We start from the raw sequence: 26,123 nt of genomic DNA on the forward strand, positions 1-26,123 counted from the left end.
AGAAGACAAAAAGAAAAGAAACGGTGATGTTTAGTTGTGTAAAGGTTAAAAGTGTTAGCGAGCAAAAGAAAATCAGTGAGTCTAATAAAAGAAATAAAGAAAAAAAAAATCAAGCCATGACAAAATAGAAATGAAAAATGTGACTTTTATTCACCTGAAAATTTTATCCGTTTCAGTGCTTCCATTTTAAAATAAATAGATGGCATGGGATCAAAGATAAAACCAACACGGATGAAAAGTACACTAGTGTAACAAAAGTAGTGACCGAATGCCGATACAATCTTATAGTTAACATAAAAATACACTCGTACAGTTAAAGATCTACCACCCCCACCCAAAAAAAAAAAAAATCTTTTATAAAATGCAGCAAATGACAAATCAAGTATTGAGTTGTTTTTGGAGACAGCAGTAGTATCGTTTCAGTGGAGGCCCTGCAACGTCAAATTGTCAGTATTAAATCTTAGTGTTTGGTTTCGGTTTTTTTACATTTCGTGGAGCGCAGCATCGTTTCAAATTAGTTCCCAGCTTTGATGCCCATTTAAAAAGGTAAAATCTTCAAACAAACAGAAAGTAAAGTGCTCGTGCAACACTTCTGGTTGTTCTCGAGGCCAACAAACGGTTTCTAGGAAGAAAAAAAGCACTTTGATTCTTTACGAGAGAGACGGAGAGAAGAGAAGAGAGACCATGTGGCAGTGTTCGTCAACACTTTGGAGGAATGTTCTTTAATGTTGATACACGACTGAACCACAGTCCCCCACCAACCCGCCCGCACACAGAAACCCTTTTTGTGAATATATCAAATACTGTCATTCCAGCAGGTAACAGGGCGGCGCGGGAAGCACCCTCCACAACAAGAGTGTGCGCGCCGCTGGTGTGAATGAAGACGGGACGGGCTGACGAAAACACGCGGGGGAAGTGTGTGTGGGGGGGTTACATTGCATGAAAGAAGCCGTCGACAAGTGTTCATGAGTGCACCTTTTGTACAGGACAGTTCAAGAGTGCCCAGTGGACAGAAAGAAAGAAAACACAACTAAGCTCTAAACATCAGAGAATTCCCGTTATGATGAAAACACATAACATCTGCTTTAACTCTAAAAAAAAACAAAAAAAACAAAGCATCATTTTTGTACCAAGGCCCATCATTCCCCATCTTTCGACACCCTTGAAAAAAAAGGATGTTTTAACAAACAAAAAGGTTTTTAAAAATGACCACTGTTATCTTTTTTTTTTTTTTTTTTGCAATACACATATCCAGTGCTACACGATCAGCGTCTAGTTTAAAAAGCGGCAGAATAAATAGACGATAGTAACACGATGCGTGAAAAGGCCAACGGATGTCTGAGGGAGTCCCGGAGGAGGTTCCCTCGTGACAAAAAGAAGAAGAAGAAGAAGAAGAAGACGGTTCAGAGCAGCAGGTTTTCGGAGATCCCCGGTGAGGCAGAAATGGGCAATGCCAGCCTGATTTGACAGTCTCCGCGGGAAGAGTCTGTTGGAGCAGCGGAGCCGCCCGACAGTCCTAAAGGGTCGTAGAAAAGTCCCCCGCTTAAAGATTGTCTGAAAACGGAGACAGAAACCCACCCCATCCTCGTGTCAACATTTATCCAAAGAGGAGGCGTTCCCGGAGAAAAAGGAAGGATTTTAGTGTTGCAGCTGAGCTCTCAACATCGACAGTGCTGAACTAATAAATATTTCATGTAAAAATGAACATTCATTAAATATGAGAAGACAAAGAAATGCCACATGCTTGCCTCGTGGTTGCTTGGAAAAAGGAGCCGCGCCTTAAATGAACCTGAACCGATCGCACTGACATCACAGGGAGGAGAAGCAAATTCAGCCGGCATTCCTCTTTTTGTTGCAAGCACCGATCCCTCCTCAGATCACCTCTGACGCACACACACGCTCACACACACGTACACACACACATCTTTTCCCTTGATTCTGCCTTGGTCCACCTACAGATGCCCACATGTCCCCTGATGAGGACTCTCCCGAGTAGATTTCCAGACAAACTTGGCGGTGAGCTTCGGCGCAGTCCGTTCAGGAAACAAGCAAGATGGAGAGAAGATGACTTGGATGATAGTGGGTCTACAACCAGCCTGCTATTTCCCGCTTTTCTTTGGCACAGCGCCTCTCTTGGCCTGCCACAGGTGGTTGTGGATGGTCAGGGCGTCCACGCTGACCGACACAGTCTTGGCAGGGATGACGGTAAACTGCTTTCGGTCCGAGCTGTACTTGTACAGCTTGTCGATCATCTTCTTGCTGATGCTCTTGGGTCCGGTGCCCGTCAGCTTCTGGATCTCTTCGGTGTCGGGGAAGTACGAGTAGAGCGCCCGGAACTGGCAGCCACCGTCACGAAACAGGATCATCAGGTGGTTGGACTCACACTTGTCCAACTCCTGGTGGGGAGAAGGGAAAATATATAACAATCAGCTGCTTCAAAAGACCAGGTCCCCACTCATAATCAAGATTTAGATGTTAAAGATAAAAAGAAAATGTTTCATTTGAGTGAAAATCGGCACAAACTTTCTGCTTTTTTTTCTGCCGTCTCCTCTTTTCAACTTCCTTTGATTAGGTGCAACGCTTGGACTCGCCCCCATCTCACGCTTGATGTGACACCATTTGTCGTTTCGAGACATTTCATCAATAAGCACGAAACTGAGGTTCAGTTTTTGCAGTCACAATAGATGAATATCTATATTCCCAGAGCGTTTCATGTCATGTTTTATATGCTTCAAAGGCTGATAAACAATAGTACAAGTTTGTGACCCATTAGTTAGACACACTCTGTCAGCTGCCTCGTGTCTTTACCAGAAACAAACCTCTTAACCAGAGTCCACACGTGATAACGGTAACTAAAGACATGTTCAGACGCCCGATGCTATGAAACCCTGTGGACTGGACATGTGAGCTCCTACAGGATCAAACTAAAGCTTATCAACAGTTTACAATCAAGTTTTACTCAACTGGACTGTCAGGACAGTTGTTAAAAGAAGAAAAAGAAGGAAAAAAAAGGTAAATTGTGGATCAGTGGATAATCGGGAAACATTTTGGGTGAGCTGCCTGCATTTTGGGATTTTAGCTTTTTTGTCCGTTTCTAGCGCTGATTGCAGCTTCTGTGGTCACAATATTGTAAAACTTTCCAAAGTTACGTCACTTGTGTATGAAGCAAAACTGTGTAAAAAACACTGCTGGTGGTCCACTGGACGGGGTTAAAGAGCACCTCGGGTGTTGTTGGGTTAAACATCCCAGTTTCAAGAAAGAAATCAAGAAAAATCCAGTTTTCGAATGAAGAGCTTTTAGAAGAACAGGTAAAACAATCAGTAAAACAGTCAGATCAAGGCCTCACCTCTAGGATCTGGTTCTTCTGGGGCTCGTTGACTTTGCCAGCCAGGCAGCAGTGAGAAATTGCATTATGGATGATGGGCTTGTTTGATTTGGCACTGGGCTCTTTGAAGAGTTTGGGACCTTAAGAAAGAAAACCAGTTAAGCAAAGCAGTAAACAGACATGCGATGATTCTTATGCCGGGTCTAACCGATCTGACTGATGAATAACTTCAGAAAACCAACTAATTGGTCTTATAACAACAACAAAACAACAACAAAAAGTTAACCACATGATAGCCCCATTTCCATTCTATATTGAGGATAACCTGAGGAGATCTTTTAAAAAGCCAAATAAACAAACAAACAAATAAATGAATAAGAAAGAGACACGTTTCAATGATTGTTTTGAAGCAAATGAACTAGACTGTGTGGTGTCCCCAGAGGGTGGCGGCGCTCGTGCTGACCCAACCAGAAACAAACCTCTGAGAAGATAATACAACAAAAGCTGCAGTGGACATCCACACGAGAAAAATGGACAGAGCTCTTCTTGAGGAATTACTTTCATCTCTGGTATCTTCCAAGATATTAAAATAAACCCTGTGACTTTATATCACATCTGGTACGATGAGATCTTATATCAACAAATTCACAGCTTCCAGATACAAATCAAAGCAAACGACCGGCATCCGTGCACTAACCCGTGTATTCAGCCATGGAGGCGATGGAAGATGCAGTGGAGCCGTTGTCCCAGTCCCTCTCTGCAGCTCGACTGTTGTTCCGACTGCCTGGAAATGACTCCACGGAGTCACAGCTGCACACCGGGAAACAGAAAGGACAGTAAAGATGGCGTCTTATCGCTTTGCTCGATTTCATTCTCACTCCTAAAAGCTTACAAACATAATCGGTGAGCCATTTACCGCTGAGAGCCTGCCCCGCCAGAGTTGACGCTGTCGGCCTCATTTGTAGCTGCGGAGGCCAGAGACAGACTGGAGCCTGACTGGGCGTTGCTCAGGTTGTCGGCTACAAAATAAAATACAAAAGCAGTCTTAATGAAACATTTACGTAACAGATAATTCTTTTAACAGTTTGAAATGGAGACTATTGCTAAAATGTTAAAAGAGACAACTCAGGTCCTCAAAACATATCAAGTGAAATTCTATAAAGTAGTCAAAGCTTTAGGCCCACTTTCAACAGAAAATCCTCAGAAAAAAACACCATGTTGAGACATTTATATGCATCGAGTCTAAATTATACCCATGTTAGAAATGGTTCAATTAGAAAAATGCTACTCCAAAAAGACCTTGTTTGAGTTGGAATAAAAAAATAACAGAAAACAACTATCAGTCAGCCAATGTGCCCAACAGCTCATGTAGAGAAATGATTCTTTAGCTAAACGTAAAGGAAGGGATGTAACAGTCTCACGTGTGGAAGAGCACTTGGAGAAATGATCACTGGATTCCTCTCTGAGGACAGACTTGTGTTTGTGTTTCTGCTTCGGTTTGGGAGTTTTGGGCTTCACGAGGCCCTGTTCCTCAAACATCTCTTGCTGCTTCCTCCGCAGATACTCCTGCTTTATCAACTCCCGCCGCATCTTCTCCTCTTCTTTGCGCAGACGATCCTCCTCGGCCTTCCGCCTGGTGTTGAAACCAAACGTTTCATTTTTATAGCACTTTGTTTTATTAAATAAGATCTATAAAAAAAATAAATAAATAAATAAAATCACTCACCTGACTTCATCTCTTTTGAGTTCAGATTCTGCTTCTAGTTGCTGTTTACGGAGTCGAGCCTCCTCAGCTTTCTTCTGCTGCTTCAGCAAGAACGCTGCCCTCTTCTTAGCAAGTTCATCCTCTGCTTTCTGCTCATCCTAAAACAGGGAATAAAAAAAAATAAAAAAATCATAAAACAATGCTGTAAAACTTACGTTTGATCTTCAGGAAATATAAAGCACTGTCCAACTGTCTATTTTGTCTATTGATCAGAGATAGAGGGGAAAAAATTATTATCTAGACTGATCAAAAACGCTGCAAAGTAAAAGCAGCTCTAGTTTAACTAGTTAGAACCACAACAGTTTTTGAAATTCTCATAAATACAAAAAAAACAAAAAAGGAAGATTTGGGTTTTTATCAAAACGCAGTACCTTAAAGAAGAAGCCCATGACTGATTTCTGCTCTCCGTCCTCAGCCCCCTCCTCACCCTCGGGGGCATTCAGCTCCGACAGATCCACCTCTATCAGGTGGCTTTTGCTGCGCTGCACCTCCTCTGATGGTATGTTCTCTTTCCCCGAACCGTCTGAAGAATTGAGCTCGGACTCTCTGGGGCTGCTGGACAGGCACTCATCAAAGGACACTTCTGGGTTAGCCACTGACGTCAGATCTACTCGTGTTGGCAGGCGCATGTTCGCTTCATCGTGTAGCCGGAAGGTGGCGCTCCGGACGTGGCCAGAACCCGGCCTGTCGATTGTCTCTCCCGCTGTGGGGTTTCTGGGGCTGTCGGGCTGCTCGGCCCTGGGGGTCCTGCCCCCAGCCGACTGCCTTGGGTTGGGTAATGTCTCTGACCCGCTCTGGGTGGGAGTGAGGGTCCTGGAAGCCTGCCGGCTCTGCTCTTTAGCCAGCTTTAGTTCAGAGGGTTTGGACCGAGCGCTCCGGCCTGAGCTGAGCTTGGGGGGTTTTCTGGTTGGAGCAGTAGCCGAGAGGTGCTCCACAAAATGAAAGCTCGCCCCCGTCTTTGAGTCACCATTTTTGTCAGCAGTGTGAGGAGGAGGCGGAGTTGCACTGGGTGGAGTCTGTACATTCTGTTTCATCAGCATCTCTTGCTGCACCGACAGCTGCATCATTTGTTGCTGGATGCTGCCGATGGCTTCATTCAGCAGCTCAATGGAGCGGCTGCACTCATTTAGGTCCAATTCTTCTTCTAGATAAAAGCTTCCGTTGTTCCCTTTCTTGTCTGCTTCTAAGGCACCAGGAGGAGCGACGGTCCCCTCCACCCCTTTCTCCCCTCTTAGGGCATCAACACACATGTCATCTTTACTCGACGGTCCTTTCTCCCCATTGAGCTCATCTTTAGATATGTAAGCCTTAAGCGGGTTGGGCAGCGTGTCACTCTTTCCTCCACCTTTCTTTACAATGTGCAAAAAGGCGGCTTTTCCAAGCTTCTGTCTCTGCCTCGCTGACAACGCCTCCATCTTCTTCTTCTGGTGCTCGATGGCACGCCGCTTCTCCTCCAGCTGCATGCGGAGTTGAACAATCTCAGAGGCCAGTACATTCACACCACCGCTGCCATCTGCTGCACGAGTGCATCCTCCCAACGGGGAGGACGGGCTCTGGTCTCTCTTCAGCCTCCAGGAGGAAGCCAGGGGCCCGCTGCTCTCTGACCCATCGGGAGTGGTCCTTTGGGAGCTGGAGGCACTGGAGCGTAGGTCGTGGTTGCTGCCGAAGCGCTGCTGCTGAGCTTTACGCTCAGCGAAGGAGGTCATGCGGACGCTGCCGCTGGCCATGCTGCTGGCCTGCGAGTGTGTGCTGAGACAAGGGCTGGAACGACCGCTGCCACCGATCAGGTCTTTGTCCTCGTGCTCTTTCACATTCATGTCCTCTCGGAGCTTGGCTGATTCCTCCTCTTCCTCATTGTATGCTTTCCGGGGATAGTTTGGGTCTTTAGTGGTAAGAGCTTCATCCAAATCCTCTTCCTCCTCATCTAGGTCTTCCAGCTCAGCATCCAGGCCCTGGCCACACTTCGGCTCCTCAGAATCTGAATGTAGGTAGAAACCTTCAGCCGGCTCTCTGGATGATGAGTCCACGCTGCTGGTGACCGCTGGTCGGAAATCTGCCTGCTGCTGCACCACCTCCTCGGACAGGTCTTCTTCCTCATCTGGAGTGGTAAATGTTTGATTCAGACCGGAAGGAGCTTTCCTACGAACGGCTGCTGCAGATCCGTCTCCTCGACGTAAAGAGCCCCTTCCTGCAGAGCGGTTTACCTCGCCACTCTCCTCCTCCTTGTTCAGACACACGGACTTCTCTTTGGCCGTTTTGAGCACAGCAGGCATTAGTGGTTCTAAGTAAAAGCCATCTGGTTTGGGTCCACCTGTGGCAGGAGCTTGTGTCCCGTCCACCCGTTTGGCGATGATGGCACCATCAGTTCTGTCTTCCTCGTCCTCAATGTTGACGTTGCTCAGCAGGTTGTGGCCGTTGACTCTGCGCACGGCGGCGTGCGGCGGTTGTTGGTGGACAGAGGTCTGGTGTTTGGGAGTGACGTTGATGACATTGGATGCCAAGCTGTCTTTACTGATGGAGCGTGCCAGACTCACACTGTCACCAGAAGCCATGTCGGCATCAGTGTCTGGAGCTGAATGCAACATGAAGGGGCTCAGTGTGGAGAGCGGTCTGCATAAAGAAGACGTGACAGATTACTGCCACAGTTCAGCAATAATCTTGGTAAAAACAAATGAACAATCTTTGCAATGATAACCTTTTCAAAGTATACGGCAGGAGTGTGAGGCAGGTCTCCGGAATGTGGGTTTCAGATGCTCAGTTACGGAATTAGTTACAAATGTTTAGTGTGTTGGGAACACAAGTTAAACAGCAATATTTTTCTTTGGCTAACTTAGTGAGTGTCAATGAGAACAAATCAAACAAGGCAGGCATCTTATCACCAGCTTTGTCTGAGGGAGGATCAGCAGTCTTTGAAAACCTCTGCTTTATATGACCGTGACTATTGCCGAGACCGACTGAAACATTTGTGTTTGATTCAATTCCATTGAAAAGTACAGAATGTTTTAGACTAAAAGCACTTGTTTGTCATATTTTCAGGTACCTTTGCCTCTTGTCAGGCCACGCTACAACGGAGCCTCTGGACTGATGTCCATCCACCTGAGTTAGGGAGTTCGAACGGTTTCTCAGACCTACGCGAAAAGAAAAAGAATAATGATTTGATGAGAACTTGAATCTCCACTCCCAAAAGATGTGAAGACGCATTTTTACCTGCACTGTCCTCTCCTTGCTGTTTTTGTTGTCTCTGTCTTAAGGGCAAGAGTGGGTGGGAGGGGCTGAAGGTTGGACCCCCCTTACTATGAGCAAACAAAAACAATCAGAAATTGATTCAATCCCTTTTATCAGAGGAATGTGGCAGATCATTTTCAGCTGAGTTCACAAGTTAGAGCACACACAATGTACATTTTAAGCCAATCTAATGCCCCCCTTTATGTTTGAAAAGTCAATGCACAAGCCAGATGTTTTAACACTCAGCCGACAAGCAAGTGACAAGCAAAGTGCAAAAAGACTCGCTGCAAGAATCAGCGTGTAACGGGTTTACAGGTGAACTGCTGCGTATCTAACCACCCTCGTAGGTCTACTGTAACTGCTTAGGAGGTCATGATGGAGGGGAATGTGAGTGAAAGCGAGAAAAAAGACTTACAGAGGGTCAGAGTCTTCATGGTGCAGGAAGTACCTGTTACAGCCTTCAGGGCTGCTCTGATTATCGGCCACGCCAGGACTAGCTAGGAAGCTGCGCTTGGTGGCGTTGGAGATGGGCACTGATGGACGGGCACTCTTGGGATGAGCTATAGCTCGAGCTGAGTGAAGGAGAAGGAGCAAAATGTTGACCGTTAAACTCTTAATGACATTACTTGAAAGCCTGCAACTGAACTGTTAATATGCAAGACCCGATAAATCTGAGCTTTGTGTTTTATGTAATTCGACGCTTACCATCTTTAAACTCTTGGAGATCTCTGGGCTGGACAAACTCCGGTTTGACCGTCTCAAACCACCAGAAAAGTTCAGCGATGAACACCATCACATTGTGCTACACAAAGAGCAAACACGGCACAAAAGCTTGAGTAAGTGGTAATGTGTTTACATTTAGTAATGTTAGAGCACTGATGGACTAGTTAAGACTGCATTCAAACATCTGTCGGCATTTGTACCTTGAGCACGAGCGGGGAGTACAGCGTGTCCTCTGTTGTCAGATAGCAACTCTTATTCAGGTACGCACTGGCAAATTCTCTGAGCAGCTGGATGTTGTACAAGCTATCAGCGATGGAAGGGACTTCCTTCAGGCAAATATCTGATCAGACAGGCAGAGAACAGGTCAGATCAGGATACAGCTCAATGACCCGATAGCTAAAAATGTCACACCGAGTGGACTGGAACTGGAAGCCACGTGCGAGCGCCAAAAATAGCATTGCATGTGGATATTAGATTCCGTGTGTTATCAAAGGAAGTCTGGTGCTTGTAAAATAAAAATTGTGGTCAACTTATTAATGATTGAGTTATTACTTGTGAGCTGGGGTATTTTTGTTTGAGTGTGAAAAGCGTATGTCATACCCTCCAGCTTCATGATGTCAGGGCAGTAGTAATGGACCACAGTGAGCAGTGCAGCTCCGTCACAAACATCCCTCATCAGGTCTTCCAGCAGTGGGAAGAAGGGCAGCTGGCGGCCTGAAGCGTGCTCTCGACGATACCGTACCTAACCAGCAGGAGGAGATGATCAGGGCTCGTTTAAACACACACAGCAAGCTACTCTCACCAAGAGAGAAACTACAAATGAAGCTCACAGCAATGACTGGTACGCAACCATAAAATCTCTTCACATCTGAGTCAGTGAAGCTATGTATTCACCACGGATGTTTTCTCCTTCAGTTAATGCTCGGGCCAATTAATGAAGGTCAGGCCAGGGTTCTCCCCAGGAGTTTCACAGCAGAAGGAGTTTATTTTATTAGAATGAGTTCAAAGTCCTCTTCAACTGATCAGCAGCCACTTTGACGTAATTTTCCAAACATGCTACTGCTGAATGAAAGCACGCAATGATGGCATAACCGGCCTTGTTAGGGAGAACCCTGAAGACCTGATTACTTGTGAGGAGATGGAGGTGAAGGTGTGAGAGCAGTGACATGAGGGACAGAGAGGAGGGTCAGCCTCCCTCCAGCTTTGATAAGAAGAAGGCCAGTGATCAAACCCAGTTATAACACCGAGCAATGTGAACCAGCTGACTAGGATGGAAACTGGGGTAACCATTGGCCCACTTGTGAAAGATAAGTTTATGTTTTAGCACTGTAACGCACTGATAGATTTGGGTACATACTCTAAAGAGCTGGTAAGAACGGGCTTTTTCAGTAATGAGGTAAATGCAGGAAACAGAGGACAAAGCGAAGTATGTACACCAATTATAGAAACTAAAAATGATTTGGAGTTAGAGAAATCCAAACCTGACCGATAACACTGCATTTAACTTGAAATGTTTCTGCATGACTCATATATCTAGATATATAATCAGCTATCAGATTAACTATCAGATTAATTTTGTGAGTTTTAGACACAAAAGTAGGAAACTCTCAAAATTGCCCACGAGTCAATCTGCATTAAATAATGCTTTGCCTTGGTCATCTAGGATTAAATCCTTTTATCGCGTGTATTATCAACGCAATAACAATATCTAAGGCTTAATATCATCAATACTAGTGTGGCAAGCCTAATATCAGCTGAAGGTAGAGCTCCACAAAATTTGGAAAAAAAGTGAGATCATTGTTGAATATTGCAATGATGGGATCTCTCACTAACACTTCAGTATATGGTGTGTTATCGAGGGGTGCATTCCACTGCTGCACCAGTGCATGCTTGTTAGGTACAGAGCAGGCACAAAAGCAGAACTTCTAAGTGGAATGCAGCCCTCATGAAACACCCCATTTCAAGTCAAAATGTAATTTTGTTATTAATATTGCGATAATTTTTTCAATGTATAGTGCAGGCGTAGTAATAGATTTGAATAGAATGCAGTTCAACACCACCACTAAGTAGTAAAATTAACAGTTGACTGTTAATGGACTACCCTGCTCTATAAGAGGTCTATTGAGGTCAAACTCAAATATTAAAAACTTGGGACAAAGTCGCAGGCCAGCCTTGATATTTATTGAAAAAAAAAAAATGTCTACAACTGAGGAAGTGTTGCCTTCTCTTCAGATTTAACCATGAAACTTTTCATATTGAAACAAACTTTAAGCTTTGCTTAAACATTGAAATTGGAACACTATAAAAAATGTGATGTCAAATAAAAGACACATCTGTGGCACTCATTTCTTATTTAAAAAGAAATATCTTATGTCTCTTTCTCTATTTGAAGCCTTCCGAGTTAAATTTCAATGGCAAACTTTTTCGCAGGCTAATAAAATATTTTTTTAAGAACAGGTATTCTGCTTCCCACGTGTCGAGAAAGCCGTTTTTCCACCTTTTGTTTTGGGTGTCCCGATGCGACTGGTAGCATGAGGTCGCTAATGAATGTCAACAGAAGAGGGGGGCTTGTGGGTCCTGATTGATGCAGCAGTAGAGCATTCTGGGATTTGTAGTATTAGTGGTGCATGTGCTGTCTGCCAGCGGGCCAGCTCTAGTAGCCATTTGGTATTATCTTGGGGGCCAAATATGACTTTGACATCTATGTTATAGAGCTGTTATTAGGATCTGTATTTTTCATAAATGGTTAAGACCTCCATCCATTAATCCATTTTCTATACCCTCTTAATCCAATTAAGGGTTGCAGGGGGGCTGGAGCCTATCCCAGCTGTCATTGGGTGAGAGGTAGGCTACACCCTGGACAGGGCGACAGTCCATCGCAGGACCACACAGAGCCAAACGAGAGACACAACCATCCACGCTCACACTCACACTCACTCCTCTGGACAATTCAGAGTCACCAATTAACGGATTTGAACGGTGGGAGGAAGCCAGAGAACCCAGAGAGAACCAACGCATACACAGGGAGAACATGCAAACTCCACACAGAAAGGCCCCAGCCGGGATACCTTACGTCATTCCAAGTCCAAATCAGGAGAGACCAGCAAAAAAAAGGTGTCTAAATAACAAAGAATATTGTAATATTTGCAAAACAGTGTTTTTCTGCAGGTTGGTCGACAAAAATATACCAACGACAGGTCAATGAGGAAAAGCTCAACCACAGAACAGGTTCAACATTAAGCGCGTCTTTCCCTGACGACGACGACCTGTACAACTCCAGCATGCATTGGGCTTGCTCTGGCACAACATCAGGCTGACACAGAGCAGATTTACTGTCAGTGGAGACCGTGGGCACATAGGAAATGGTGTGTGAGAGCACAAGAGAGAGACTGCAGGGAGAATGACAAAGCAGATCAGTGAAGATGTGGTCAGGGATGGGTCTGCAAAGCAAAAGGAGAGGAGAGGCGTGAGCAGGGATTTGCTCTTTATTCTCACTGGGCAAGCAAATACCACATACTACATGGCCTACTTGAGCTTGAAATGAGGTAGCACATAAAGCATAGCTAAAGAAATATCTTTAGAACACTTCACAAAGGTTGAAATAACCTTAAACCTGTGTGAAATATTTATCAGAAGGAGAGAAAAAAAGTCTGCTTTCCCCCCCTTGCTAATACACGGGCCACAAGCAAAACAAAATGAGCTTCAATGAGCCATGGTGCCGCACATCAACACAAAACTATGCGTGCAAGGGGGATCAGGGGGAAGAATGGGTGTACGGGGGCTGGCATCCAACTTACAGGGACTAGCTTCCAATACCATTTGGAGGGAGACTATCCAGTTTGCAAGGGTAAGAGGGGAGGGACGGAGGGACAGATGAGGAACAGGAGCAGAAAGATTAACAGGTCAGAGGTTACAAAGAAAAGGGTCCGATCTGCTTCCAGAGTAGACAGAGAAACAAGAGGGTCGGAATGCTAAATGCTATCAGGAAGAGACATTTCTCACGTTAACTGAGACGCCGCTGTCTCGAAACAAGCTTCGGCTTGACCCAGTAGGGTGATTGAAGTTTTTGGACTCTTGTAACTGGAAGTCACACAGAGTGGCTTTACCTTTTGGTGGCTTGGGGACTCCAGGGGGTGGTGCTTGACTTTGTTCTCCCTTTCTGTAATCTCCCTCATTTTCAGGTTCACCTGCAGAAGAAATTTGAACAGATTCACTATATTTATACTCCCGAGTATGGATGTGGGTGTACAATTTAGAGAAAAAACAGAATTAAATGATTTACAAATCTGATAAAACCAATATTTTATTCACAATAGTCCATAGAAAACACAGCAACAAGTCTCAAAAAAGTTGGGACAGGGGGAACAAAATGCTGGAAAAGTAAGTGGTACTAAAAAGAAACAGCTGGAGGAACGCGTTGCAAATAATTAGGTTATTTAGCAAGAGGTCAGTAACATAACTGGGCATAAAAATAGCATTAATCAGAGAGGCAGAGTCTCTCATATGCAAAGAGGAACAGAGAATTCCCTTATTTACAGCACTTAAGATCATCAAAAGATTCAGAGAATCTGGAGACGTCTCTGAATGACGCAACCAAAATTCAATATTGCATTGTCTGTGATCTGCGGGTCCTCAGGCAGCACCGCATTAAAAACTCATGATTCTGTCATGGAAATCCCTGCATGGGCATGGGCACAGAAACACAGTTCACAGTGCCATCCATGAATGCAGGTTAAAGCTCTGTCATGCAAAGAATAAGCTGTGAACATGATCTAGAAATGCTGCCTTCTTCTCTGGGCCAAATCTCATGTAAAATGGAGCAAAGCAAAGGGGAAAACTGTTCAGTGGTCAGACAAATCAAAATCATGGATGCTGTGTTCTCCAGACTAAACAGGAGTGAAACCATCCAGCTTGTTTTCAGCGCTCAGTTCAAAGGCAGTTTCACCTCTGTCGGTTTGGACGTACACAGAACTTACACATCTGGAAAGGCACCATAAAATGTCCAGCAGCGGGTCTCCTCAGTTCAGTTCCCAGATGTTTACAGACTGTTGTTATAAGAAGAGGGATTGTTTCACTGTGGTCCAGTCCCAACTTTTTTTGAGACATATGGCCATTAAATTCAAGATGAGTCATTTTTAATGAAATAGTAAAATGTCTCCGTTTCAACATTCGATATGTCAGTTTTCTATTGTGTATAAAACATCATACGCAAGTAATAAGAGTAAATAAGTATTCTCCCAGCACAAGATGAGCCATCTATATATGAAAAGTGGTTTCCCATTTAAACTTCAAACCTCTAAAATCTCTCTGAATAGAAAAAGCTGACATGTCTCCATCACCTGACTTGTACTAAAATAACTGTGCTGTATAGCTTCCTTCGCAGCGTGACTCTAATCAACCCAAAGGCCATTAACTGGGAAAAGAAAACACAAAACTAGTAGCATCTGCCACGTATGGGACAAAAACGAAGGGGTCTTCTGGGGTTCTTGTCAAGTAGATATGTTGCGATTATTCTTTCATGCAAACAGGAATTGGCTACGTTTATTCTTTTGAAGCAGAAACAGCAAATCATTCATATGCCCAGTCATGTGGGTGACATGCCCGCTATATCAAAACCGATTGAAACAGAGTTTTCCCCCTCATGCACATGAACCTGTTTTGGAAAAAGACAAAAAGCACCTAAAGTGAACTTTTTATTCTTTAGAATACCCACCACGATTATATAACCCCTGTGTAAAAAATCTATAAAATGTCAACAGTGTAAACAGCAGATTTTAAGGATAGCCTTAAAAAAAATTATGAAAAAAGACAGAAACGGCCCAATGGTGAAGTCCAGACTTTACTGAAACTAAATCGTATAAGAGCTCCTACTGGTGGTTAAAGGATTGGAAGTCTGTTGACTCTAAGGTGCATCACAATGCTGATGTGGAGTGTAGTGACAGGACGATTAAGAGTTAGAAAAATCATAGTAGTCAATCAATAAGTACCTTCAAATATCTCCAATTTCCCATGTTTGTCCATTACATATATAGCAGATGCTACTCAATTACAAGCTAACCTCTTTCAGTGATGCTGATTACTGAGGTGAAAGACAATTATATAATCTAAAAAAACTAATGAATCAGTTAAGTTGGTACATTTGACTCAACGGGGAAAATTGAACCTGGAAAACTGTGATGAGCACTTGTTTTAAAAGCTAAACAATTAATATATATTTGAAGATTATTTGAACTGCCCACTACTAAGACATTTATCCTCTCCTGTACAAAGATGGTATTGGACGTGACTTATGAGTCATGGACACACTGTGTTGTATGGCTTTTGCTACTACAGGCCTTTGAGTTATTGGAAGTGCAACATGAGCCTGAGCCCTTTGAGACTGCACTCGAATCTGTTGGCCTGTCTCTAATGGTCCAGTTACAGACTTCAAGAGGAGCACTGTCACTTAAAATGTCAACGTGACAGATTAATGAACCGTTATGGTGCTCGCTGTCGACGCTCACAATCACACGCTGCATTTTAGAGAATTAAAAGACAAAACAGTGCTGTGTTTCTCCGTGGTTTGTGTGAGTGTGTGTGTGTGTGTGTGTGTGTGTCTGAACCTTGTTGATCCAGAAGACCATAGCATCCTCCAGGTCAAAGGGCAGCTCCTTAGAGGCACTGAAGGTAGAGAAGCGTTTGACAGAAGCCACCACTTTCTCAATGCTGATCATCTCCACAGTGTAAGCCATCATCAGAGCATCAATCATGGGCATGTGAGCACTCTGGGTGGCAGAAAAGGAGAAACAGGGGACGATACAATGTCAATGGATTTTTGTCCTGGTCTGCAATGCAATTATGACAGAAGCTGGAGACAAAGAAGCAGATGGAGATTTACCTAAAAATCACTACTAAGGAGTATTAAGGAGCTCATTAGACAAAATCATAGTCATAGAGGGAATAATAGGAAATAAAATACTGAGGAAGTTCAACTGTATTTCAAGTATGACCTCACACATAAAACAGAAACGACGTGCTCAAAAAACAGAAACTTGTATTCTTTTCAGGACATTCTTGGTCAAATCCTGGCCTCTGCAGTGTTCCCATGTGACTCAACTACCAATAGTTCAATCAAGGGTTCAGGTGTTTATCTCCAAACCCTATTCTTTTCTGGATCCATTACACAAGAAATTCTCCATTTTCTAAATGATAGTATTCACTCCCAACCAATGCAGACTACACAAATGCTCCACGTATGTATAAGTAATCCTCAAGTCCCACTAGTTGGTGACGAGTGGATTTGGGTGCTTAACAGCCACTGTGGCGTGTGGATAAATGGTTGATGATTGATCCACAATCCCGTGGATCCTAAACAACTGTCCATCTTTAAATAATCACCATGGCTTAATCAAAGATGAAATCTCTCATTTAGCTCAGTGGGTGTCCAATCTTAAACCAGCTCTCTTTATCATTATGCAGTCAAAAGGCCCAGCATGGGGCATGCAGGCCCCGAGTGGTCTGACACCTGATGCCTGCCAGTGAAAACATTGATTCATGCCGGCCAGGGATCAACACCAGCAAAATACTAACAGATGTTACACCAAGCATGCAATACAAAATCATGTCAATCTTTACAAAAGTAATCGTTTAAAGGTTAATCTTTTTCTGCATAGTCACAACCAATGTTGAAAGTCTCAGAACTAATCCAGAGCAAATGTATAAAGACACCTTTGTTTCAATCAGTGCTTTCTGTAACGTGCTGCCAGCCTAATCCAATTGGTGATGGAAGTGCACAGAGATTAGGATCGTTAACATAATAAATGAGAGCTATTCAGAGCTTTCAGCACAACAGAAAATGTGCTCCCAAACATACAAACACGAATATTAGAAACAGAAAAAAAGAGAGACTAGGATACGGAAGGCTTAAGAGTGTTCAGGTTCTGAAGTGTGGATCTTTTAAATCACCCAGAGAAAGACTGCTTAGTTTGGTTGGCATGTCACAAAACACAAGTAACGTAAGGATCATTATTACCATAACATACACACACAAAAAAAAAACTATAGTAGGTTAGAATTAGTGCATTGTAGGCAAGTGAAAGTACAGCGTTTCTTATTCTAAATCTTATGAGAACAAAACAAAAATGCTTGTTTAATTCCTGCACTAAAGCATAAAGAAAAGCATCACAAAAGAAAACGAAAAAAACAAACATTTAACATGCTGCCATTAACACTTTGGTGTCGGTAAGTGGAGCTCAAATACACAAAACTGTAACTATCACAGCATGTGTTTGTCCATCTTTTCTTTTGTTCTCAATCTGCCCTTCAGCACAGCAAGCTGCCCCCATGGGGAGCAGGTTTCCCCAAGCTCTGCGTGCACACAGACGCCCCGCGGACACGCATACACAGAAAACAGCTACAGCTGACTCAAGAGGAAGAGGTTTTACAAGACCTAGCTGTTACCCCAATACAAGCCAGACAAGATGCAGAGGGACTGTCTGCAAGTATAAGATCTCCTTCATTCACAAAGGCAGACGCATAATCAAAGCACGAAAATGCAGGTTTCTATGGAAACGCCTTGTCGAGTCAGCAAACCGGCAGGCAGGTTCCAACACGCCATCGGAGATAAGCGGTGTCCTGCTCAGGATTTTCCATCCCCTCCCTGTGCTTTGTGTCTGGCTGCTTCCACGCGGGCCAGCATGGATTATTTTGTCAGGCCTCTAGCAGGAAAAGCAGACGCACATCATTTAAAAGCCAGCCTGCAGAAGCAAGGCCTGCTCTACACTACTGCTGGTTACCACGGTAACAAAAGGGAAGAAAGATGGGGGGGAGCAAGCGAGCTGGTTGGCGTTGATCTTGTCCTGTGTGAAGGGCTCTTGCTGACACTGAGAAACATACAACACCGTGCAAAGATTATGGAATCTCCACAACTGGAGGATGTTTATATAGATTATTAATTGAGTGAAAACTAATCAAAACCCTATGACACATAGATATGACACAAAATAATTTGATTTAAAAGCTGAACATTCTGGCTTTGTAAAACATACCTTTTTTCCCCCAATAAGGCATTATGGATAAAACATTATGGAATCACTCAATCATGATGAGAAATGATCGGAATCACCTTGTATTTTTTTTTAACCTTTATTTAACCAGATAAAAGCCCATTGAGATCAGGATCTCTTTCACAAGGGTGACCTGGCCGACACAGGTCAGCAGCATGAGGCATAACAGCAGCACAGCAGTGTAATTTGCTTTTCTAAAAAAACATACCTGCACAAGTCTAAATATGTAAAAGAGTTTGCAATTAATGAGAGCGCCTGAAGAGCTTAGGGAGCTGCTGCAGCAGGTTGGCCGGCAGGGAACGGGTCTCCAAGAGGAGAGTTCAGGGTGAAAACAATGAAAATGATAATAACCCTCCGTCCAGAAGGTAATCAGTTCAGTGTAGTGTTCCCAGTCAGCTGTGTCTACAATTTGAAGCAAGTACAAACAAAACGGGAAAGTTGTAAAAGAGAAACATGCAGGTTGACCAAGAGAGATATCAAGGTGTCAGGACATAAAACTCACGGCAACGCACAACAAAATAAGTGAAAACCAAATGGGCACAACACGAGTCCGAACTGTCAGAAACCAGCTGAGGGAGTTGGGATTTACATCCAGAAAAGGAAAACAAGATTTTTTTCCATCTCTTCTTTGGGATTCAGTGATTCCATCAGCTCTTCCTGCATCTTAAGCAGGCACGAAAAAAAAATGCAAAAAGAAATTGTGCTGAAAATTTTTGAGGCATGTTTTAAATATACTAGAGGCAACACTGCCAATCACAGCCTTAACCTGCAATGCGAGTCTTTACACAGTTTGCATGCCAGTCAAATTCCAGCTCCGAATTTGAATTGAAAGGATGATGGTGTAGCCAAATCATCTGAACCTGCTCCACAAAGTCAAGCCGCAAATTACATGTAAAACTCTGTTATGCAAAGTTTATGATGGTGAAACACTGCAAAGAAATAACTGAGGTTTCATGTAAATCCACAGGTTGAACACAGTCAACACAGTAGAAGCTAAAAAGTGTCTGAAAAGCCTGAGTTAGAGACTGGTGGCACTGCTGGATAAGGATAAAAGCACTTGCTACTTCCACTGATTTCACAGTAGTAAGATAACAGCAGAGGTGGGAAGAGCTGGTGATGTTACAGGTAATGTAGCTTCTGGCCTGATTTCCTTCTTCCGTGAGACAGCGATGCTGTACTAATGTCAAAATCTGACCTATAGCACAGACAGCTCAACGCTTCAGTTTTCAAAAGAATTTTCACGTTGTTTTTAAATCAGGAATCGACAAGCATGTGCATCCCAAACTTTAAGCACGTTCACTTACCATTTTGATGGGCATACAGGCCAGGTCCCCCTCTGTCACAGGTGTGTCATCACTCTCCACGACATAAATGCCCTTCCTGGACAGAGCCTGGATGACTGACAGGTGGGACTGAAGAGATGCCGCCTGCTCCGTCTTGAGGATGAGGGCACACACGCGGCAGTACAGCTCGCAGGACAGCAGCAGACGAATGACAGGTGGCTTGATGTGTTCTTGGTCGTACTGGTCAGTGTAGAATGGGTCCCTTAAGTCCTCTGGGATATGGTCTGTGAAGGAGAGCTTGGCAAAGTCAACCATGAGGCTTTGAAAGGTGTTCTTTAAGGAGTTATGTGCAGTTTATCATTAGCTAGCTTAAAAGGAGAGCTAACCTGCATGTGTTTTCAGGTTGGCTCTGGTATGATTACGTAAAGATACTGTATGAGGAAGCAGGAAAATGGTGGTGCCTGTCAAACACCTTTAACAGCAACGTCAGCCTCAGGCAACACCTCTACAGTGTCAACAGGCTGAAATAAAATCCAACAAAGGACATTACTTGTATTCAATATTTGTGCTATGCCAGCTTCAGTTTACTCTGAGTAAACACAAGTGTTTGTGATTATAAGTCACAGCATATTGCCCCAAGAGTAAACTGGGCCACAGATCATTGCTAATACACAAGGCTTCTCAGTTGACAATGTGGACTTTACCCAACACTGCTGGAGCCACAAAAACAAAGCGAAAACAGTGACCTAAAGAGGTGGTTCTGTTGCATTGGATGTGAAGTCATTCTCAAAACCAAAAACCACAGCCATATAAGGGCATGCAGCAAAGGAGCCAAGCTGAGAAACACACAACCCAAATTTACACAGCGAGGTAAACCACACATCAAACCGGTCCGCAATCATCCACAAAACCTGTCCGACACCCTGCTCTGAACAACATGGTGGGATGAAAGAAATAAGCCGTTTCTGTTAAATCTGCACCCCTGCCTGAGCTTCAGTATCACAGTGAAAGAGTGTGATGTGTCCTTAGTGTCTGCACTGCCTTGAGGGATAAAGGGAGCCTCTCATCAGCAGTCTAGTGTTCCCAGGAACTGGAGGACAGGCGGGCAGCTTCTTCCAGCTGGTTTTGTGGATGACAACATACAAAACAGAGTTTGTGCAAAAGGAGGCGAAAGCCCAACACTCACATCACAAAGTAACATGAGGCTGCAAGTACTGGAAAGTAAGTTGTGCGAGACCCTTGACGTTCATTTGGACAAGCACATTATTGATTATTGAGGGCCTTCGTCATTATTGATATGAAAGGCATTGCTCCCAGGGGCAGAACATGGATCTCCGTCGGTGCCTAGCAAACGCACGTTTTGCTGCCACTTGGTAATAGTCTCACAAATATGTGAAACAATCTGAGCTGTGGACTGCTCTGTGTTGCTGTTCTAGCTTTGCTCTGCGGTGCAGAAGACAGTAGTCAAAGCCTTGTCTCAAGGCACAAACATTTGCTTAAAGTGAAACTGAGTGTAAAGATAATACAACTTGTCGAGTGCAGGTGTTGTCTGTGCTTTCTCCCCCATTTAAGTCTGTTACCACTTTATTCCTTTTGTTATGAAATCGGTTGTCGTAGGCCTTTCCCAGCTCATGCCAACTTTCAACCAATCAGCATTCAATCAACGCACATCGACACTACACAACGTTAGCTTTTTGGAGAACAGCATGTCTGTCCGTCAGCGTTTTTAAAAAAATGGCAGATACCTCTGTGACTGTATAACATGGCATTACTCATCATATTTTTCCCTCCAAATTATAAAAACTATATGAGAGAAGCAAAACAGGAAAGTTTCACTTTCACAGGTTGGGTTTTTCGTTTGCCTGGTTCATGTAAAGCAAAGTGTTGCCCTTCTCCCCCCCGACGTTACATTCGTTGTTGTCTCTGCCACTCCCTGTGCAGTTTACATTGCTTATCACAGTCTTGTCATTTGCTGATGCAACTGGAAAGCACTTATGGGCCTTTGGTTTGATGCATCTAATCGCCCTGCTAATGCACAGGAGTTTGTTGTGAGAAGGAATAAGTTGGAATATTAATGTCAATCCTAAAATAATTAGCCCTTATTTCAGAGCTGCCGATGATCGGGTGAGCTTGACTGTTTGTTCTGTATTCCACATACACATAGATTAAACCCCCTCAGCAATGGGCTGTCTGTTCCCATGCACAAGTGGGAAATTGCTATGTTGTTGTACAACAACATCAATCCGCTATGCTTCCCAACCATCAGTTTGGGTCATTCCTGGAAATCGGTGTCTGAGAGTGTAAAACACGTTAGGACAGTTGTATTAGTGAACGAAAACAAAGGGGTCTTGGCGAGTCGCGTCTTCACGTTTGACTTCATTCTACCGACGCTGATGTCGTGTGGCAGCTGCTCCCCCTCCCCATCCAAATCAGGTTGAAAAATGTACAAACTATGATGGGGTTGGAGCATGAGGAGAGAACCTGGCAACAGAGCCCAAGATACAATACAACCATACCATGACTAGCACTGGCAGAGCAGAGCAAGGGCCAGCAATATGCCTGCAACCATTACAGGTTCACACTCTTGCTGGTGTTGTGTCTGGCTGTCTGTCGCTCCAGCTGGGAGCAGCTGTGGCTCATGCAAAGGGCGACAGGACAGGGGAGCATGAGCACATATACAAGCTGGCAGACTCAAATACCCAGAAGACCAGAACCACTCAAAAGAATCCCTGACAACACCACATGCTTGAACTCATCTATAATGGACCTACATGGAATCAACTCTGTACACATCATTATTTGTTTCTGTGCAGAAGCCAACAACATTAGCATTGTAGCAAACACAATATGAGCCTTAGAGTGAAAATAAAATGGGCCCAATTTATTGAGTCCCCTTGGGAGGAAGATAATTGAAGCTGCACCTGAGAGTTGCCTCCCTCTGGACCGACAAAGCTTTGAGGCTGTGCATTCTATTACAACGTAACGACATCTCCAACCAAATTCATCTGCAGTGCATCTTTTTGTTTTGTCTGTACTAAGATGGCTTTTCTTCATCTTCCAGCCTGCATCATTAGCTAGGTCCTACGATGACAGCAACATGACAAGGCAAAGGTATGTGCGCCTTGACATGAGCCCAGAAGAGATGGAAAAAAAAGAAAGAAAAAGAGCTTTAATTGGAGCAAACAGGGGTTTAGAGCAAAATACTGGGCAAAAGCAAATGCAAAGGAGACAATAACTTCCTGTACATAACCTGGATTACCATTAAAACTCAGGTCTCATTTGTTTGGAGTGAATGCTTCAAAGGCATTAAGAAATCTGTGTAATGACCACAGATATGGAAGAAGCCACAGAATACAAAGGATCCTCTGTAATTTACAGGCTGATTATTTGACCAGAGACAGTTACAATGACAACAGGCACGCAAATCACTGAGAAAAGGGGCTTATATATCAGACAGCTGACTAAGCTCATCCACTATGACAGAAAGACACCTTGCAGTACAAGATAACTTGCACCTCTTCAGTAAAATAATCTGGATTTCTGTGATGTTAATAATCCTGCAACAATCTGAGCCGCTGAGGATTAATCACCTGTTACACTTTTTCACTGTTGGAAAGTATAAAAGCAGAGGTTAAGAACTTAGTATGCGACTGAAGACTGTCAGAAAAAAAATGTGGCCCAAAAAACTCTGCATATAGTATTATCGTCATGCCAAATATACACAAATAACCACATCAAAAACGTATAATAACCTACAGCAATTTCACAACACACTGAGTTAAAGCTCAGTGTTAAAGGTCTGGTAAATATACAAGTTATCATACAAGTAACTAGACTTCCAATGATGGCACTAAGTTTAAGTCTGACCCTTTCTGTAGCCGGCAAAATAGATCCTTTTATAGTTATCTGGAATTTCTTACAACTGACCTCATCACTGAAATTGATTCCATCCAACTATTACAGCCACAGACAAGACAGGAAAGTCTGGTCTTTAGGCTCACTTCCAAATGCTGATGCAATCTTAACACGGAATGTGAGTGACTGGCAGTGCAGATGAGGGTTTTTCATGCTTTGAGAACAGTCTGACAAATACCCTAATAGCCTAATCCTCAGTGCCTGTTGCTGAGCCTGATTTGGGTTCAATCTCACGGGCCAACCGAAAAGAAAGAAAGAATCTGGCGGGTCAGTTTCAGTTGCCAAGTGTCATGGGGGGAAATAGTGCTGGTTAAAGTGCTCACACTCACAAGTACGTCCTTCTTCGGGTCGTTTGCGGTCAAAGATTGTCTGCAGAAGCACCCCACCATCTGCTGACTATCACTGTGTTGAGAATGCTAGCTCCAACAATAACATACTTATGTGAATATGAGGAAGACATTCTGCAGATTCTCGAGAACTTTCCGAGGGTTCTGTTAAACTCAGGTGTGGAATATGCCACCGCCTAAATCTGCAACGCTGAATAAACAATAAGTCACAAAACTGCATGCAAATCTGAAACAGAAAACTTAAGTTTGAGAAGGATAAATGCTAATCTAATTACTTACCAATGCCATAGGCTTTGGCAAACAGCCACCGCAGGTTGGCAGCTATTTTTGCTCTGGCGGAGTCATACATCTCCAAAGGTGCGACGTCCATTGTGCCTTCTGAAACACCAGCCAATTCTACTTTTCGCCTGGTACTGTCCCCACCAGCACACAAGTCAACATCCATCCTTCAAAGATAAAACATACAGGTAAAGTCTAAAAGTATACACAATGAGTTGCTAACCAAGAAAAGCTGCATAATGTGGGAATATGAGCCATCTATAATCGGCCGTTGTAAATCCCTGCTGAAATGGCCTAAGAGCGGCGGGATGCTCTACTAGAAGGGCTCAATAAATCCTCAAAATAACATCTGGTGTTTGAATCACTTAAACAAATATTGTTTTAAATGTTGCTCTAGACTCTGATTATAGTGGTCCATTGGATTTATATGTGGTGTTTGAGACAAGTGGCATCTGTGCAGACATATCACATTAATGACGTCGTATTCTTGATGACAGGGTGCAGACCATGTATTTACAGCACCTGGTATTCAAATAAACCAAGAGTGAAGCCACTGTGATTTAATACAGCTCTGGATGAAGTGTCTGGTCATTACACTTAGTTCAGAAAGCCCAGTATGTACTATACTGGTTCACAAATGTAATATAATGTTTGATATTGGTCTATCATTTGTAGTTACAGTGAACCAAATAATTTACCGTTGCAAATAGACCACGGAAAATGTAATGAGTCTTACAGATAGCAGAGAAAGCGAACTATCCAGACAACCTCAGCCACTAACAGGGTCTGCACAAACAGGGACAATTGTTAGCAGTCCAAATTACTTATTTTAAATCATTTTGTATCCAGTTAGCTAAAAGTCTTGTCTGCGTTTCTTTCTCTTCATGTTTTAATCAACATTACCAGTTTTGTTCTGAATGGATCATTGCATATATTAGCTGGGTAATGCTTCTCCAAGCCTAGATCAAGTGCAGACTTTAACCTTTATTTATTTTTTTAGAAAGGCAGATTTCTTGCTGTTACTTTGGACATAATTTTCTGGGAATCGTGGCTCTCTGACTGAAATTTACAATTGTCTTTACAGTAGGAGCTAAATTTATTTATTTTTCTTTTACAAACAGTAAGGGTGATTTACAGGAAGAGCAAGTGCATTTACCTGACAAGCCAAACCACTACAATCCCAACGGGTTGTTGTTTGTGTTTCTCCAGAAACAAAACTGAAGCCAGGCTTTCTTATTGTCTTATGGTTTCATAAACTGTAACATTATCTAAACGATAACACTTTACTATCCCATTACTGTAAACGATCTAATACTGGCTTAATGGACGAGCTCGATAATGGCTACATGAACTATGCCTTAACGATGCTGTGTTATTGAACTTCATGTACAAGGGAACAACCGTTGGCAGACACGGAACATTTCCCTAAAATTGGGTTAGCTAAGCGGCTATGCATGCAAATGAAGAGCGGCTAACTAACACTGGCTAACAGTTAGCTTGCTTGTGTGTACAGTACAGCAGCTCCGCTGCATTCACTGGAACCATGAATGACGTTAGCTTGTTGGCAAGACATTACCTTGAAAGGTGTGGTGTCTTTCCAAGTCACCCTTTCGTGCCGTTGGGGTAAATAATTATCCAAGGACCTGCCTCGTGGTACAATGGCCTGCTGTGTGGAAAATATACCAGCCAAAGCGACGCATCATAGCCAGCTAATAATGCTAGCAGGGAGGCGAGTCTGTGTGGTCTCCTCCCAGCAACAGAACCCGATTCGCGGCCTGTGTGACAACCGTTCCACGGCAGACTTTAACGTGAAACAAACGCCAGGCAAAAATGGGGGCGTGAGGGGTCTCCAGTTAAAAGCACGAAGGACACCGTCTCTTCAGTTCAAAAATCTACCTCTGTATTAGATGCTTCATGGTAGATAGAAGATACACACATTTCTTTGCGACTCGGGCTAAGCTGCGAGGACCAGTAGTGTGTTCGCGCTCTGCCCATAGAAATGTAAATTTCATTCCAGCCCTCTTAAATGCGACTACTGCGCATGCGTGATTGCCTTCCAAACTGTTAATAGTAACAGCGGTAACGTCAGTGAATGTTGTGGTTACTCAACCCTCTACTTATACTTCGTTCTACTTCTCCAAACATAGAATAATTAGAATTCACCCATTAACTGCTGGAAATTATATGCTTTTGTTGAAATAGTCCCGATAATAATAG

The 26,123-nt window shown here is 43.5% G+C and overlaps 1 protein-coding gene across 4 annotated transcripts; it reads right to left on the reverse strand.

Moving 5' to 3' along the window:
- Nucleotides 1–127: 127 nt before the first annotated feature.
- camsap1b (calmodulin regulated spectrin-associated protein 1b) lies at nucleotides 128–25,918 on the reverse strand. 4 transcript variants are annotated; one of them, XM_075467441.1, is made up of 19 exons: nucleotides 25,483–25,918; nucleotides 23,907–24,073; nucleotides 19,387–19,649; nucleotides 15,641–15,802; nucleotides 13,145–13,225; nucleotides 12,836–12,868; nucleotides 9,639–9,780; nucleotides 9,239–9,378; nucleotides 9,021–9,117; nucleotides 8,764–8,887; nucleotides 8,298–8,383; nucleotides 8,131–8,218; nucleotides 5,462–7,700; nucleotides 5,052–5,188; nucleotides 4,747–4,958; nucleotides 4,242–4,344; nucleotides 4,023–4,135; nucleotides 3,347–3,465; nucleotides 128–2,396 (listed from the first exon to the last, which is right to left on the reverse strand). In XM_075467441.1, the coding sequence occupies exons 2-19, from the start codon at nucleotides 24,070–24,072 to the stop codon at nucleotides 2,100–2,102; spliced, it is 4,602 nt and encodes a 1,533-aa protein (XP_075323556.1). In that variant the 5' UTR covers nucleotide 24,073; nucleotides 25,483–25,918; the 3' UTR covers nucleotides 128–2,099. The 4 variants fall into 4 exon arrangements, with proteins under 4 accessions (XP_075323556.1, XP_075323553.1, XP_075323557.1 ...); XM_075467438.1 differs by having other exon boundaries at nucleotides 8,731–8,887; XM_075467442.1 differs by lacking the exon at nucleotides 12,836–12,868.
- Nucleotides 25,919–26,123: the final 205 nt, after the last annotated feature.

The sequence above is a fragment of the Odontesthes bonariensis genome, chromosome 6 (genome assembly GCF_027942865.1).
Source record: "Odontesthes bonariensis isolate fOdoBon6 chromosome 6, fOdoBon6.hap1, whole genome shotgun sequence".
Lineage (NCBI taxonomy): Eukaryota > Metazoa > Chordata > Actinopteri > Atheriniformes > Atherinopsidae > Odontesthes > Odontesthes bonariensis.

Excerpts from the sequence above, each read along its gene's own strand:
- camsap1b (XM_075467438.1), bottom strand. The coding sequence starts at position 24,072 with ATGGATGTTGACTTGTGTGCTGGTGGGGACAGTACCAGGCGAAAAGTA. Across the intron at positions 9,379-9,638 it reads TGACATCATGAAGCTGGAGG|ATATTTGCCTGAAGGAAGTC; the intron begins GTATGACATACG and ends CTGTCTGATCAG. Across the intron at positions 5,189-5,461 it reads TCATGGGCTTCTTCTTTAAG|GATGAGCAGAAAGCAGAGGA; the intron begins GTACTGCGTTTT and ends TCCCTGTTTTAG.